Source organism: Pteropus alecto, unplaced genomic scaffold (assembly GCF_000325575.1).
Source record: "Pteropus alecto unplaced genomic scaffold, ASM32557v1 scaffold7, whole genome shotgun sequence".
Classification (NCBI taxonomy): Eukaryota; Metazoa; Chordata; class Mammalia; order Chiroptera; family Pteropodidae; genus Pteropus; species Pteropus alecto.
Window position 1 is genome coordinate 9,476,939 of NW_006494614.1, and position 15,766 is coordinate 9,492,704.

At 38.8% G+C, this 15,766-nt stretch overlaps 1 protein-coding gene across 3 annotated transcripts in view; it reads left to right on the forward strand.

Moving 5' to 3' along the window:
• Positions 1-15,766, forward strand: part of MDN1 (midasin AAA ATPase 1) — a 142,597-nt gene that overhangs the window by 109,501 nt on the left and 17,330 nt on the right. For all 3 annotated transcript variants that reach the window (XM_015600356.2, XM_006926304.3, XM_025042707.1), the window contains exons 75-86: positions 1,502-1,648; positions 2,298-2,424; positions 3,447-3,552; positions 4,112-4,227; positions 5,121-5,606; positions 5,966-6,192; positions 7,259-7,414; positions 7,587-7,756; positions 8,590-8,751; positions 11,352-11,489; positions 13,876-14,017; positions 15,322-15,500. In XM_015600356.2, the coding sequence (XP_015455842.1) occupies positions 1,502-1,648; positions 2,298-2,424; positions 3,447-3,552; positions 4,112-4,227; positions 5,121-5,606; positions 5,966-6,192; positions 7,259-7,414; positions 7,587-7,756; positions 8,590-8,751; positions 11,352-11,489; positions 13,876-14,017; positions 15,322-15,500 (2,156 nt within the window). The remainder of the gene's footprint in view (positions 1-1,501; positions 1,649-2,297; positions 2,425-3,446; positions 3,553-4,111; positions 4,228-5,120; positions 5,607-5,965; positions 6,193-7,258; positions 7,415-7,586; positions 7,757-8,589; positions 8,752-11,351; positions 11,490-13,875; positions 14,018-15,321; positions 15,501-15,766) is intronic.

Genomic DNA, 15,766 nt, shown 5'->3' on the forward strand with positions numbered 1-15,766 from the left:
TTGGTCCTCTTTTGAGTTAAAAAAAAAAAAAAAAAAAAAAAGGAAGATTCATCCACAGTCCTCTTGCTTTCTTCATTTCAAAGAGGTGTAGCAGTTTCATCTCCCCAGCCATCCTTGCTCAGCGGGGTGGTGAGCCAAGATTTGCTCTGTAGTATAACAGCAACAGCTGGGAAGGGAATCCAGAGCTTGATAGTGTGAGCCCTTGGCAGCCTTTCACCATTTCCCCTACCTCTACCCACCCTCCTCCTTACCCCCAGTGTGTGCGGTGTCAGAGTAAAGCTGATCTTTTAATTAGGTTACAGTCTGATCTCAGGGAGCTCTCTGTTTTTAAAACTTGTTAGCCTAATAACCATTGCTCAAGATGACCTTTCTTCCTGATCCTAATGGTAAGGATGAATGGAATATAGGTCCCATGTGCATCTTCTGGAAAGGGCACCCACTCTCTATGATGTAAAGCATTCTCTCCTCTAACTCCTCTGTAGTGTCAGAGTAATGCATGGGGTGCACTTGCTGTGATCTGGAAGACAAGCCTGCTTGTATTAGTTTGGTAGGGCTGCCTTAACAAAGTATCACATATTGGGTGACTTAAACAACAGAAATTGTCTCGCACTTTTGGAAGCTAAAAGTCCAAGATCAAAGTGCCAGCAAGTTAGGCTTTTTCTGAATCCTCTGTCCTTGGCTTATGGATGGCTGTCTTCTCTCCGTCTTCACACAGTCTTCCCTCTCTGTGCATCTGTGTACTAATCTTTTCTTTTAAGGACACCAGTCCCATTATAGCTTCATTTTACCTTAACTACTTCTTTAAAGATTGTCACATTCTGAGGTCCTTGGGGGTTGACTTCAACATGGATCTTGGGATACACAGCATATAGCATTGCCTGTGGCAGGCTGGCAGCACCTTTGTGTTATAGGTACCTTTGGGCATTCTAGAAGGCAGCATGGTGCTAGAGAAAGAACTTGTGCTTTGGAGTTGATAAGGCCAGGGTTCAAGTCCTGTCTTCAAGTCTGCTTTTCAGCTGAATGGACTTTAGAAAGTGACAAACCTCTCTGAGCAGCTACAAGTAAGTGCTCTGGTGCTGTGCAGATAGATTGAAAGAATATGTACTTAGTACCAGGTACAGGGTAGGAGTTCAATATGTATCATATTTATAGGAAATTTACCTCAGATCATTTAAATTTCTAGTATAAATCAATGCATATAGTCGGTGCTCAATAAGTACTTTTTTGCATGATTATAAAACTCCTAAATAAAAAAAGAATAACCACTTTTACTTGTTTGTTTTTAAGGAATATGAAATCTCATGTGTTTTTATTTTTCTATTTCTATGCATCTTAATCACTGAAATCAAGAATTTACTGAATGCTAGGGACAATGCTAGTTATTCAGAATATAAAAATGGATGACACCTGGTCCTCATTTCCCAAAATGTTCTTGTTCTTGGGTAATTTTAACACAATAAGCCCTTGGTATTTATGTATCTTCCTCTTGTTTTCCCCTCAGGAGAAGTAATTACCTCTGTGAGTGAGCTACAGAGTTTAAAGGTGGAGCCCTCTGCAGAGAAAGAGAAGCAACGGTCAGAAGCCAAGCATATTCTCATGCAGAAACAGCGAGCATTAGCAGACCTCTTTAAACACCTTGCAAAAACTGGTAAGGTTCTCACTGGAAACCTGATGAGGTATGATCACCGTCTTTTAGGGAGAAAAACAACATGGGTGATTTGGAAGAAATTTCTAGAGACAATTGAGACAGTGGAAAAGAAGTGTTTTGTTTGTTTTATGCCTGCAGCACCTGGTCTTCCTAGGCGGTCTCCCGTCTAAGTACTAACCAGGTCTGACCCTGCTTAGCTTCCGAAATCAGATAGGATTGGGCTTGTTCAGAGTGGCAAGCAAGGTTTTGAAATGCCATTCTGAGAGTTCCAGTCACACAAGCAAAATCCTATGATGAAGCATTACGATTCCCAGATATTTTCAGTTTTGTAGTAAAGTTTCTCAGAAATCATGTTTTTTATTTTTATCACCATATGTTGTGCAGCACCTACCCTTCCAGGATAGCTTAGAGTATAGTGCTTCTCAAACTTTGATACATGTATGAATCACTTGAAGAATCTTGTTAAAATGCAGAAGTAGATTCTGTTTCAGTGGGTGTGGAGAAGAGCCTGAGCATCTGCTTTCTAACAAGCTCTGGGTGATGCTGTTCCAAGGACTTGGCTTTAAGTATCTGTGTTGCAGAGCGGGGCGGCAGGGCATATTTGTTCTCCTAAGTTTCTTTACTTAAACACATGCAATTTATTTCCTAGGTTTGTCATATCGCAAAGGTCTTGCCTGGGCCCGTTCAAAGAACCCTCAAGAGATGCTTCATCTTCGCCCATTAGATCTCCGGAGCGCATTGTCTATAGTCAGCAGCACTCAGGAGGCTGATTCTAGGTTTGTTTTTTTAATTATAAATGGAACCAGTCATTTAAACCTCCATGTCCTCATTTGCCAAAATGAGGATAGCAGTACCTCTCTCCTAGCATTGCTGTAAAGACAATATTTAGGAAGTTCCTGCCTCAGGATCTGGCATGTAGTGAGCATTTAGTATTGATTTTCTTCTTTCTTTTTCCTTTCTCTTTTTTCCTTGTATTCACCTCTCCCCCTCCTTTTTTTTTTTGGTTCTTTGATTATCCTGAGGTCTCCTCACTTGATTTGAATGTGTAAGTGAAAATCTGCGAGAAGATAGTTACATTTTTAGCCATTTAAACCTTCTGTAAATTCTAATCTCGAATTCGAGAGTTTGTAGACTTTAAGACAGCTACCTCTGTGTTACCTACAGCAGAGGCTGTTACAAATGATAATTTGCATGAACAGGGTAAGGCATACATTTGTGTTTTGTTCAATAGCTTTCTCAGTACTTTAAGTTTTGAATTCACAACATTGTAAAAAGTAGAAATTTTACATAAACATTTAGATTTTCAGTTTTTCAAGAAAATTTGGCCAGGTGGGCTTCCTTTCTCATATAGTCAAAAGGTGACTAAAGGTCTCTCCCTTTGACATGCTCTCCAGTTTGCTGTGATCCGTAACAATCTCTGTTCTCTGACATTGAGGTCATCTATCATTGCCATGTGTGATTTTGTGCTTGGCTGTCCTTAATCATTTATGTTTTCTGCTTGGTCCCTATAGACATCAGAATTCATGACCCTTAGCCTCTGCCGCCAAGGTAGTTATAAAGTTCTCATTAAGGAAACCACATTGTCATCATGATTTATTTCCCTACTGTACTTCCATTGCTAAGTATATAATACATTCTTTGCATAAAGGACCGATGAGTGCCTGAGTGAATGAGTCCTCACAGAAATGAATTTATTCATACTCTTAGCTTTTTGGTTGTATCTAGCTCTGCGTCTTTAAGATTTGGGATAGGAGATCATGGTTTTAATTAAGTAAATCATGTTTGATTTCTTTTTCAGGCTGCTTACAGAAATCTCATCTTCATGGGATGGGTGCCAGAAGTATTTTTACCGCTGTCTTGCACGGCATGCCAGACTCAGTGCAGCCTTAGCAGCTCCTGCCAAGGTAGAACCATAGAACCTCAGAATTACAGGGATCCAGAGAAAGTTCTGTTTCTGTTTATCCCAGGGCAACATTTTTAGACCTTGTCAAGTAATAACAGCCCATTACTGGAAGTTACTGAGCTTTTTGTAGAACATCATTAAACCTACAAGACAAATCAGTGTCATTTTATGCTTAATCAGAGAGCATCTTATAATAAATCGTTACTCATATTTGCCAGCAGGGCCAAGTACATAAGAAAAATTATTTATTCTCATACTGAGATTACCATCTTCAGATCTTTTTCCCCTTGTGAATTGAGAAAAACTGCTGATACCAAATTTTGGTGTTAAACCTAGTTCGTGTTCATGGAATATCAATGATCTGTAGAAACATCTTTTGAGAAACACTGCTCAAAAAAGATCAATGTGGCGCCTCTAGAGTGTAGCACATCTGAATCTTACCTAAGGCAGGGACCCTTCCCCGGAGAGTATTGTATGCAATAGCTTTCTAGTGGCACCAGTGTGGGTGGTGGTGTTTGCCAGCAATACCTTCAGCATGCTTTCCTTCTTCCCACCACCAGGAGATGGGCATGGGCAACATTGAGCGGTGCAAAGGGTTCTCAGCACATTTGATGAAGACACTTATCCGACAGCGGCGCTCCCTGACCACACTGACTGAGCAGTGGATCCTCCTCAGGTACCAGCTAACTAGTTGGGTTTGTGGCATGAGTTAAGAAGGATTATGTGGGTTAGCTCAGAGTTGCTGCATGTGCTGCTGTCAATTGTGATATTAAATTTGAGGCCCAAAGAGGCACCTGGGGTTCCTGTTGGCTTTTGGTGATATGTCTCTGCTCCCTGGTTCTGGCAATACCTCTTAGAAGAATGGGGCCTAGGGATGAGTTCAGGGCTGAGTCAGATAGTACATATTGCCATTGTGGAACCATACCTGCATCTGGAGTGATGGCATATGTGGTTGACAGTCCATGTGGGCTGACAGGGTTGCGTTCATGGTTTTGAGGTGTCCTAGTCTCTAGGCACAGATCAGATTTGAGTCTGCTTCAGTTTGTTACATTTTTTAGACCACCAAGTTGTAATTTGCTGAGCCATACATGAACACTCCTCAACGAGAATAGGTATTTAAAAGATGAAGGAAGATAGTTAGGAAGCCTATTATCATCTGTTGAGTGTTAAGAGGTAGTATTTCCAGACTAATCATTTTAACTTCAGCTGTTTTCTGCTCCATTCATAAAGGTTTATCTAGCAAAGTATACCACATTTACTAGATTTTTAAAAAAATAATGGTTAAAGTCAGTGCATTGGTGTGACTATGTTGAATATGAGACATCTGTAAAGGAAGCGGGGCAGGTGATAAGCAGTGAGTTTTGATACTTCTCCTGAAAGACTGAAGGGTGTGTTTAAGTACTTTGGGAGACATTTTGATAAACTTCTTACTTATTTAGGGAATTCTCTCTTGTCGATTATGTGATAATACCCATACTTGGTTCAGAAATGAATGAATTTACTATTAAAAACAACATAGTGACACAGTTTAAGGTGCCATGTGTTTTCCCCGTGGCCTTCTCTACACAGGAACCTCCTCAGCTGTGTGCAGGAGATTCACAGCAGGCTGACAGAGCCACTGCTCTACCCTGTGGCCTTCCCACCTCAAGATGGTGTGCAGCAGTGGACGGAGAGGCTGCAGCACCTGGCCATGCAGAGCCAGATTCTGCTTGAGCAGCTCTCCTGGCTCCTCCATTGCTGCCCCAGTGCAGGGTCAGCTCCAGGCCAAGGTGAAACCCAGGCACAGGGTCAGCCTTCTGTCCCCTACCCAAAAGGACCAGAGCTCACTAAGGGACAGCTTTCCAGAGCAGTGCCAGACCTTATCCCATCAGACCTGAACTACCCATCCCCAGTACCTGGAAATCAGCTGCCTTCTGGTTGCCGGATGCGAAAACAGGATCAGCTTTGGCAACAGTCAACTTCAAGATTAACAGAAATGCTGAAAACCATTAAGACAGTGAAATCTGATGTCGACAGGATTAGGCAGCAGTCTTGTGAGACCCTCTTTCATTCTTGGTGAGTGTGCCTGTGCCTTCACTCTTCCTCTGTGTGCTTGAGTACTTGTTCAGAGTTTAGCAGCTGGGTAAAATTATGAAAGGGCTTATGCTTCAGTCCTCTCTTTTTGTTTTCCAGTGGACCTGCATAGTGCTTTGTGGCATATATCTAGCTATAAATCTTCAGATATAGCGAGTTTTGCCCTCTTTACATTTTGGTGGTTGGAGGGAGGGGGGTGGGTGGATGTGTGTGTGTGTGTGTGTGTGTGTGTGTGTGTGTGTGGGTAGGGAGGGTGTGTGTGTGTGTGGGTGTGTGTGTGTGTGTGTGTGTGTGTGTGTTAGCCCCTTCCTTTCAACATTGTGGCATTTCTATTGTTGCAGGAAAGATTTTGAAGTTTGCTCTTCTGGGCTGAGTTGCCTTTCCCAGGTGTCAGCTCATTTACAAGGCCTAGAGTCCTTGTTCATTCTTCCAGGGATGGAGGTTGAGCAAACAGATCAACAAATGGCATTAGTTGAGAGCCTGGAATATGTCAGAGGAGAAATCAATAAAGCCACAGATGACTTTACTACATGGAAAACACATCTACTCATTTCAGACAGACAAGGAGGTAAGAACTCATGCTCATTAAGGGAGTACAAGCCCAGCATAGGACTGATGACTTGTAGATGAAGTCTAGATTATCCTAGACACATCATGTTTTGTTCTAGACATACCTATCCAGGGTTCTAAGACAGGAACCCACAGCTCTTAACTTTATTGCCTCATTTCTTTGAGTCCCTTGCCTTTAGATTGTCATCATGTCACTTGCTTTGTATAACCTGTGTGGGGAAACACCACAGGTTCCCATGGCTGTTCTAGACAGTTCCTCCTTAGACTGGAAAGCTGAGGGTGATATCTGAACTAAGATGGTGTTTATACACAACTTCTTAACCCATTCCCATTTGTCCTGAGAATACTCACTGGCAGCGCTTGCAGCCGTAGCATTTACCCTAAGATAACCCACAGATAACAGTCCTAACCTTACCACAAAGTTTGCCACAATTTGTCTTGCTTTTATTATTATTTTCTCATTGCTCTAGTATATCAATAGCCTTTGGAAACAAACGACATCATTTTATTTATAGCATTCTGTTTTTAGTAGTGGTATTTCCATTTAAAATATATAGTTGAAAATGTCAAATCCTAGAAAATGTAGCATTCCTACGCATGATGTTAGCATTCTCGAACAGTTTGTTAGCTGAAGATTCATTTGATGACTTCTATTTAGAAATAACTCCAAGAACAGTTTTTATGTTTTATTTTCACATTGAAAATTGGTTAGCTTTGCTTCAGCCTCAAAGAGCGTGTTTATGGAAAATTAACGCTGGCAGCGAGTTGCACTGTTTTTCTAAAAAGGAAATGAGTTAACTATTATTTGCATATTTTTAGTATTCTTACAGCAAAATTGTTTTAATACAAGATGATAAACTTGTAGGTTTAGCTAAGCAAGGACTATGTCTTATTCATCTTTTTATCCAGCACATTTTGGCACATGGCTCACCCACAGTAGGTGTGGTGCCTACAGGTGACTATTTGTTAAGATAACAAATGAAGGTTGCTTAATGATTTCCAAAGGCACTGAAGCAAGTGGTGGGTGTGTTTATTTGTTTGTTTTGTACAATGTTACTTACTAGGAAACCAAATATTGGATGAAGGATTTGGGGAAGATTTTGCAGAGCAAATGGAAACTGCCATCCGGGCCATCCTTTATGCCATTCAGAACTTAGCAGAAAGAAACAATAAAAAGACAGAGGAGAACACTGACCAGATAAGCCCACAAGAAGAGGATGGTATGTCTGAAATCAGGCAAAAATTAGTTTCATACTTGATTTAATTTTTTTATTGATGATTTATTTTTGTGCCTAAATATTTAAGGACAGATGTTAGAAATGATAACTGGATGAATAGAGATGAAAAGAGTTTATTTTCTGTTATTCATCATTTTCTTTTTGTGAATGGAAGAGGCAGCAGGCCTTGAGAGACTGCAATCAGGACATCTAATAAAACTCTTAGAGGAAGACTTCTGGGCTGACGTGAGCACTTTGCATGTGCAGAAAATAATTTCTGCTGTCTCGGAGCTGTTGGAGAGGCTGAAATCGTATGGTGAGGATGGTACAGCTGCAAAGCACACGGTAACCAGTGGTTCTTACAAACTTCTTGCCATAGGGGTTGATGGGCTGAACAGAGGCAGAGTGGGTTGCACCTCGCTCCATGTGGGTGGTCCCAAAGCAGGGCTGTATAGCAAAATTAGTTAAGAATTTGATCTCTTTATATATGTACATGTCATTGACAAATTTTGAAAAGCTTAGGGCTTGCTAGCTAAGGATTGCAATTGTAAGATGCATAAGCACAAAAAATGCTAGTGATCCAGAAAATCCATTGTTTTGAGATTCTTTCATATCCTAACCAAACACTCCTGGGTATTTAATGTCAATGGGGATGTTGCTGCCAGTAACTAAGGCTTAATGGCCATACTCTGCAAACACCATTCCTTTCACACAGCCAGCATAGGAAGAAGTTGTGTCCATAATAAGTCCTAAGAAGCAGCTTATTTTGTAGGACATTGTATGTTATTCTGTAGCATTGCCTCCAGTGCCAACTTTGACTCCCCAAAGGATTTGTTTATAAACATTTTATTTAAAAAAAAAAAAAGAGAGAGAGAGAATCTTATTAACTAAATAAGACTTAAATTACTGAGAATTTAAAGTTATTTTTTGAGGGTTTATGTGAATAAGAAAGAAATCTGAGAGAGAGAGAGAGAGAGTGTATGTGTATGTGCATGTGTGTTAAAATATACATAAAACTTACCAGTAGTTTTTAGTGACATTTAGTACATTCACAGTATTGTACAACCGTCATTGCTGTCTAGTTCCAGAACGTTTTCATTACCATTTTTATCACCCCAGAGGAAACCTGGTACCCATTAAACAATGTGAGCAGGCCTTCTGATCTGCTTTGCCCCCAGCTCTTCAGTCAGTCCTGCTGTTCGTTGGTGCGCCTCGTGCCCATGCTCTCCAGGTACTCGGACCTCGTCCTCTTTTTCCTGACCATGTCTTTGGCAACTCACCGTTGCACTGCGAAGCTGCTCTCTGTGCTTACCCAGGTCTTCACGGAGATTGCCCAGAAGGTAAGGATTGTTCACATGGAGCACCATGGCTTCATTCTGTATTCATTAGTATTTGGTTCAACGAGGTTTTATTTTGGACCTTCACAAATAGCAGGAGGTGATTTGCTTTCCCTGTTGATTTTTTAGGGTTTTGTCTGTCATCTTTTTATGAGGCTTATTTCCACTAAAGTCTTAGAACCTGCAAGTATCCAACCGATGAGCTTCCTAGACCCCGGAGGCTATCCAAAGGCTGCTGCTTTCTCTTCACACCCTTCTCTCCCTGTCCCCAAATTTAATATCACAATTGACTTATACTTCAAAGATAGATGAATCTTTAAGGCAACTAAGTTTTCTTTAAATCATTTATATATAATTACGATGAAATGGTAATGGGACTCTTAGTGTTAGGTGGAGCATTTTTCTTTAATAGTGAAGTTATTCATTCATTCAGCCCATATACCTAGTGCTGTGCAAAGCACTGAAGTTATAAAGATTGTGGCTTAATGGCCATACTCTGCAAACACCATTCCTTTCACACAGCCAGCATAGGAAGAAGTCGTGTCCATAATAAGTCCTAAGTAGCAACTTATTTTGTAGGAAACTCAGGAGTAGTTGACAGTCAAATCTGACAGACCCAGCATGGTGTGGTAAGTCCAATCATAGGGGTACACAGTTCTTGGACTCTCGAGTTAGTCATATAACCTCTCCAAGCCTCAATTTCCTCATTTCTAAAAAGAGATCTGCCTACACTCAGCATTTTTGTGAGAACATCCTTCAGTTGGATCGTTTTTTGTTTTGTGTTGTTTCCTTCCTTAGCATTCCAAAATCTTCTTCAAATCTAAGTACAATACAGATGAGATTCATTTGAGGAAGATAGGAATTTGCAAACTAAAGGTGAGGTCTAGGCTTCTTATGAACAGTCAAGAGTTCATAGTTCTGAGTATCTGGAATACTGGAAAGAGTTTAAAAGTGGGAGGCAAGTCCATGCCTTGTATCTAGAGAATAAATGTGTATATTTGTTGAATAATAAATAAATGAATGCATCTCAGATTTGCTCCCTCTGCCTCATGGGCACTGAGCCAGTCTTCCATCCTATCACTTCTTGGTGGAAACACTATATGCAAAAGACATTTGGCAGGATAGTGTATGGTAAGGGTATCCTGAGATTTGAGTCAGCTGTTTTTGTCCACTTGTACCATTGCTGTGGTCTGACAGGTTCTAGAATGATTTTTGCCTGTCTGACTTGTGTGTGCTTTTGGATGAAGTGGGGATTGAAAGTGGTTCTGATGTAAACAAAGTGTTGAGAGCACAGTGGCTGCCCAGCCGTAGCTACTGTAGTGATATGCTCTGTAGGACACTTGATCTCCTTCCCATGTGGTGTTATTCTGCCTACATCTAAACATTTTTTTTTAACAATGTAGCTCTGTGGTTCAGTTAGATAAGTTAACCAAAATATATTTTTCAATCAACTTCCTAAGACTATATGTTCTTAAAGTGCGTACTTTTTTAAGTGTCCAAGTTGTAGTCATATCCTTTCTGAATAGTGTTGAGGGAACTTGAAAGTAGGTTAGACATGGTGTCAAGATAATAGATCTAGGTCGTAATTACAGCACTTAAGCCACAGAAAGCTATTTCTTTGTAAATAAGTCACAATCAGTGTTTGCTGGTTTGGGATCTTAATTCCTTGTCAACTTATTTTTAACTTATTTTTAGTACATTTTCATCCTCAGATTGACAGATATCTTGATAGCTTGTATTTTCTCTGATAAATTAAAATTTATAATTGAGAGTCATCATTTTCTTCTACTTTTTAAATTCATTTTTTCCCCACACACTAGTAGTTGATTTTGCCTTTCAGCTATTTTCCAACATGAAATACAGTTTTGTTACCACTTACCAAACATTAGTATGTCTGACCTTGTTCTCCACTCCACATCCCATGCTGTGCTAGGTGCCAGGGTGTCAGGTGTCTTGGCAGCAGACAGCTGAGGTCATATGTGGCATGTTACCCAAGAGTGACAGGTTTAATTCAAGAGTTGTGGAGAAGGCATATTTTTTATACATATTGAAATTAACATTTTATTTGAAGAGCATCACACAAAATTTTCTTCAATTTTTAGAGTAAAAATGATTCTCCCACTTGTAGTATCTGCTTCAAGTTGCCATATTGCCAAGGTTACATGTCTTTTCGCTCTCCTCTCTCTTCTTTCAGGCTTACTAGTTTGAGAAGTAAATAAGAAATAAAAAAGGACAAAACCCCTTTGGGATTTAGATACTTAGAAGTTCTACTCCCTTAAATGACTTGTTCCTAAATACTATCCCTAGTATACTTCACTCAAATTTTTATCTTGGCAGAATGACAAATTACCACACACCAGAGGCCTCTACAAAGTCAAAGCCTCATATGTTAAATCTGATGCCAAGCTTTGGAACTGCATAATAACTATTATTACTAAGGAAGAAAAGAATGTCAGAGGTCTACTACTATACTTCTATCAGATTTAAAGTACTAAGCTAGGAAAAGAATTAAGCATTTGTTTAATTTTTTTTTTCTGTAGCAGGACTGGAAATTCCCCTTTTTATTGCTTTTGTGCTTGACTCTTCACTCATTTATTTTTAAGGGATTTTGTCTGCCCAAAGAATTTATGGAAGATTCAGTAGGAGAGGGAGCAACTGAGTTCCACGACTATGAGGGAGGTGGGATTGGAGAAGGTGAAGGCATGAAGGATGTGAGTGACCAGATAGAAAACGAAGAACAGGTACGTTTCACATGCCTGAAATATGCATACAGTTCGCCTCCCTTTCTCCTTTCTTTTTAGTATTTAAATTAAATGTCAATGATTTTCAGACTGTGATCTGTGGAGCCCTAAGAATACTGGAGCTTGGGGAGTTGTATGTAAATAAAAAACTTACAGACCTCTGAAAGGAACTTTGCAACTCAGTCATTGTTTATGGCTATAATTTGAGCAGGAATTGACTTTAAAATTTTTAATTTTGAATGGGGAGATTTTTGCTGATAATTTTCTAGAGTGTATTTTTGGTAGTGATTGATTTAAGGATAAAAAGTTTGACTAATTTCAGTGATAATTGCATTAAATAATAATGCCAGTGTTTGTTATTACTAGGTTTTATTGTGTGTCTTTAAGACATGTTGAAAATTTTAATTTATATATTTTTTAATTTTATTACTTTCAATATACAGTACATTGGTTAGACATTTATATAATTTATAAAACAATCCCCCTAATTGCTCTCTCTCTCTTCTGGCTCTCCACCTAACCATTACATTAATGCTAACTGCATTCCCTATGCCGGCTCTCCATCCCCGTGACTATCAGCTACTAATTTGTGCTTTATATATTCTTTTTAAATTAAATTAAATTAAATTAATTGATTTTTAGGCGAGGCAACTCTTGGTTGACCTCACAGATTGCAAGGACCTTATCATCTTACAATCGGTTATGTTTTTATTTTTTAAACCTATAGCACCTGGTCTTCCTAGGTTGTCTCCCATCCAAGTACTAACCAGGCCCAACCCTGCTCCGTAGACTATATATTCTTTTCTGATTAGAGTCAAGAATGCCTTTGAAATATTCAGATGCTTTGGTCTAAGATTATTGTGTTTTTTTTTAAAACAGCAGTCCCCAACCTTTTTGGCACCAGGGACTGGTGCTCCTATGAGAATCTAATGCCTAATGATCTAAGGTGCTGGTGAGGTGGTGATGCCAGCACTGGGGAGCAGCTGCAAATCAGATGAAGCTTTGCTCACTCACCCGCTTGCCCACTGCTCACCTCCTGCTGTGTGGCCCAGTGCCTAACAGGCCATGGACCAGTACCAGTCCATCACCTGGGGACTCCTGTTTTAAAATACCTACCATTTTGGAGTGATTTTTTTTTTTTATACATACTACTGTTAGTCATTTATATTAATCCCCTGTGACTTGAAGAAATAAGAGGTAATATAATTATATTGTTAGTTTAAAGCAGACCATAAATTTCTATATGTTATTGCTATTAAAAATAAAGGCGCAAACTGAACCTCCTTTCTCTCTGAAGGGAAAACTGGAAAGAAATAAAAAACCAAAAAGTAATGCTAGTGTTTCTGTGGTGGGGCTCTGTCCTGGATATATATGTTACTTTGGCTTTTCTGTAGTTTTCAAATTTACCTTAGTCAGCACACAGTACTTCTCTAATGGAAAGAAAATCAAAGTTAAAAGAAATCGAATAGAAAAAGTACAACCCAATGCAAAAACATTAAGAGAGAGAAAAAGCTATCAGAATGATTTGGAAGTATTAAATTATGTATATTTATAGAAACGCTAATGAGTCAAATATGCAGAGCAATACTATAAATAAACAGAATGAGATAGATTTATATGTGTCAACATGGAAAATATCCAAGAGACATTTTTTTAAGTTAAAGAAAAACAAATTGCAAAACAGTTTGTAAACCATGTTTCTGTTTTTGTTTAAAATGATGTTGGGAGGCAGGTGTTGATACATACCACTTATATCACTTTTCATGGTGTATTCATGGATAAAAAGATGCACCAGAATGGTGGTAATTTCTTTGGGAATTTTGCAAGATGGCAGTGCCATAGGAAACTTACTCTTTCTGTTGTGCTTAGAATTCTGTTAATAACATTTTATTATTTTATGTATATTAAAAAAGGACTTAAAATTTAGCCATAATGAAAGATAACAATCATGCGTCTTTTGCCCCAAATATCACATAGAGTATGTAAAAATATATAGTTTAAGGAAAAGGGAACAAAATTACATTCATAGTGGGTTACTATCTATGAGAGATCAAAGTGACAAACAACGATAAAGACAGTATAGTAAGATTGATGAATTTTTTTTTTATCCTACAGACAGAATATGTATTCTTTTTAAATACGGATTTTTTCATAATTCACGTGAAGAAAACCTCAGCAAAATTCTACATTCTCTAATCACAAATGTCTTAAAACTGGAAATGAACTATAGAAATGTTAAAGCAAACCTGAAATCATTGCGTGTGGTTATCTCTGTTGTTTTTCTTTTTTCTCTCCCCAGAGATAACTATACCATTAATCTTGGCATTTATGTTCTTTTTAGAGCTGAAAAAAACATTAATTAAGTTACATTTGTTTTTTGGTTTAGGCAGAAGATACATTTCATAAAGGTCAAGAAAAAGATAAAGAGGATCCAGACTCAAAATCAGACATTAAGGGCGAGGATAATGCCATTGAGATGTCAGAAGACTTTGATGGGAAAATGCATGATGGGGAACTTGAAGAACAAGGTTTGAGATTTTCTGTCACTGGATTTTTATTTTTGAAAAATAAGTATTTTATTCAGGAAATTACATGTTCCCAATAAGCGGTCTATTGTCCTATTATAATATTTTGGAACAACTTAGTTACTCTGCATAATTGCAAATGAAAACATCAGCGTTATGCATGTGCAATTTACCATCTCCACTGAGGTAGAAGTCTATAGTCAGTAAACTGAGACGTTGACTGACACTGACATTGTTCTGGCTGCCTCACATTGCTAGATGCAGTGAGTGTGTAGTGCCCTTCAGGGAAGTCCAAAAGAACAAGGAGATGATCCCTAACCGAGCTTGGCTCTCAGTTCAAAAGTTAATTGTTCAGGGTAGTTTTTTAAAAATAACTGCTTTTTTTCCTAGTTACAAAAATAGTAGATAGTTGTTGTAGAAAATTTGAAACAAAAATGCTGGAAAGAAATAGATACCCTTTAGGCCTATCACCCAAACCACATAATAAATTTTGGTTTATTTCTTTCATGTATTGCATATGTATACTCACAGACCATAAACAGTTCTATAGTCTGCTTTTTTCCTTTAACATATTATGAACATTACCTTGTCATTAAAAATTGAGAATATGATTTTTTACAACACATCATCTGTCATATTTTTATACTATAATTCAGCTTTTGCCCTAAATTTCTCTCCAAGCTTAATTTGAGATACAGTGTCTTATTCTAAGAGAAGATCTTGCAGAAATGAAAGCTGATCCCAGAGTAGAAGTGTGTCCACCTGCCTAAGCAGCATAAGGACATAACCTTTGGCATAAGAGACCCTTTAAAAAACAAAAAAGCAGCATAAGGACATAACCTTTGGCAAAGACAGTGGCAAGGAAATGCTGCTTAATTGAGCTATAAACATGATTTTAGATACTGGATAAAATTATAGAGGTATAGTATGTTGGAAATGGGGGCGGAACTTTGGAAATCATGTTGTCCAACTCTATCATTTTACAGATAAGAAATAAAAAATCAGCATGGTTGCTCCGTTTCATGATGAATATTCCCTCAGCACCATAACTAGACATCCTGACACCATTATAATAGTCCGTTAACATAACACACTGCAGACTTTCTTGTTCGTTGAAACAGTTTGCAAAACACAGTAGGACTACTTCAGCAGATCTAAAGGCATCTGCCAGTAGAGTGTTCTGTACAAGTAGGCAGCAAGTTCCAGGTTGGGCTCTGGCCACATAGTTGGTCCATGTCTCTCCTACACACACAGGATGAGGTCAGTTTGTGGATCTGTCTAACTGGGCTCTATGCTTTCTCTTTCAGAAGAGGATGATGAAAAATCAGATAGTGAGAGTGGAGACTTGGATAAACAGATGGGTGATCTGAATGGTGAGGAAGCTGACAAACTAGATGAGAGGCTTTGGGGTGATGACGATGAGGAGGAAGAGGAGGAGGAAGAAGAAGACACTAAAACTGAAGAAACAGGACCAGGAATGGATGAGGTAATTAAAAAATTCCCCTATCCCATAGTCCGCAGGTTGAGAGGAGACAGTCTTCCCACCAACTGCTGTCATTTACTGCTCTTTTGTCTTTGTTTTTCTTCTTTTTCTTCCATGTCTGTTTTCTTTTTTTTTTTCTCCTCTATACTTTACTGATTGATTCAGAGCTAAGAGAGTAGTTTGACCTGAGCCATCCATGTGTTATGGAGGAGAGACATTAAGAAGACTCAGCGCAGACTCTCTGATTCTCCTGTTGGCCACTGAACTTT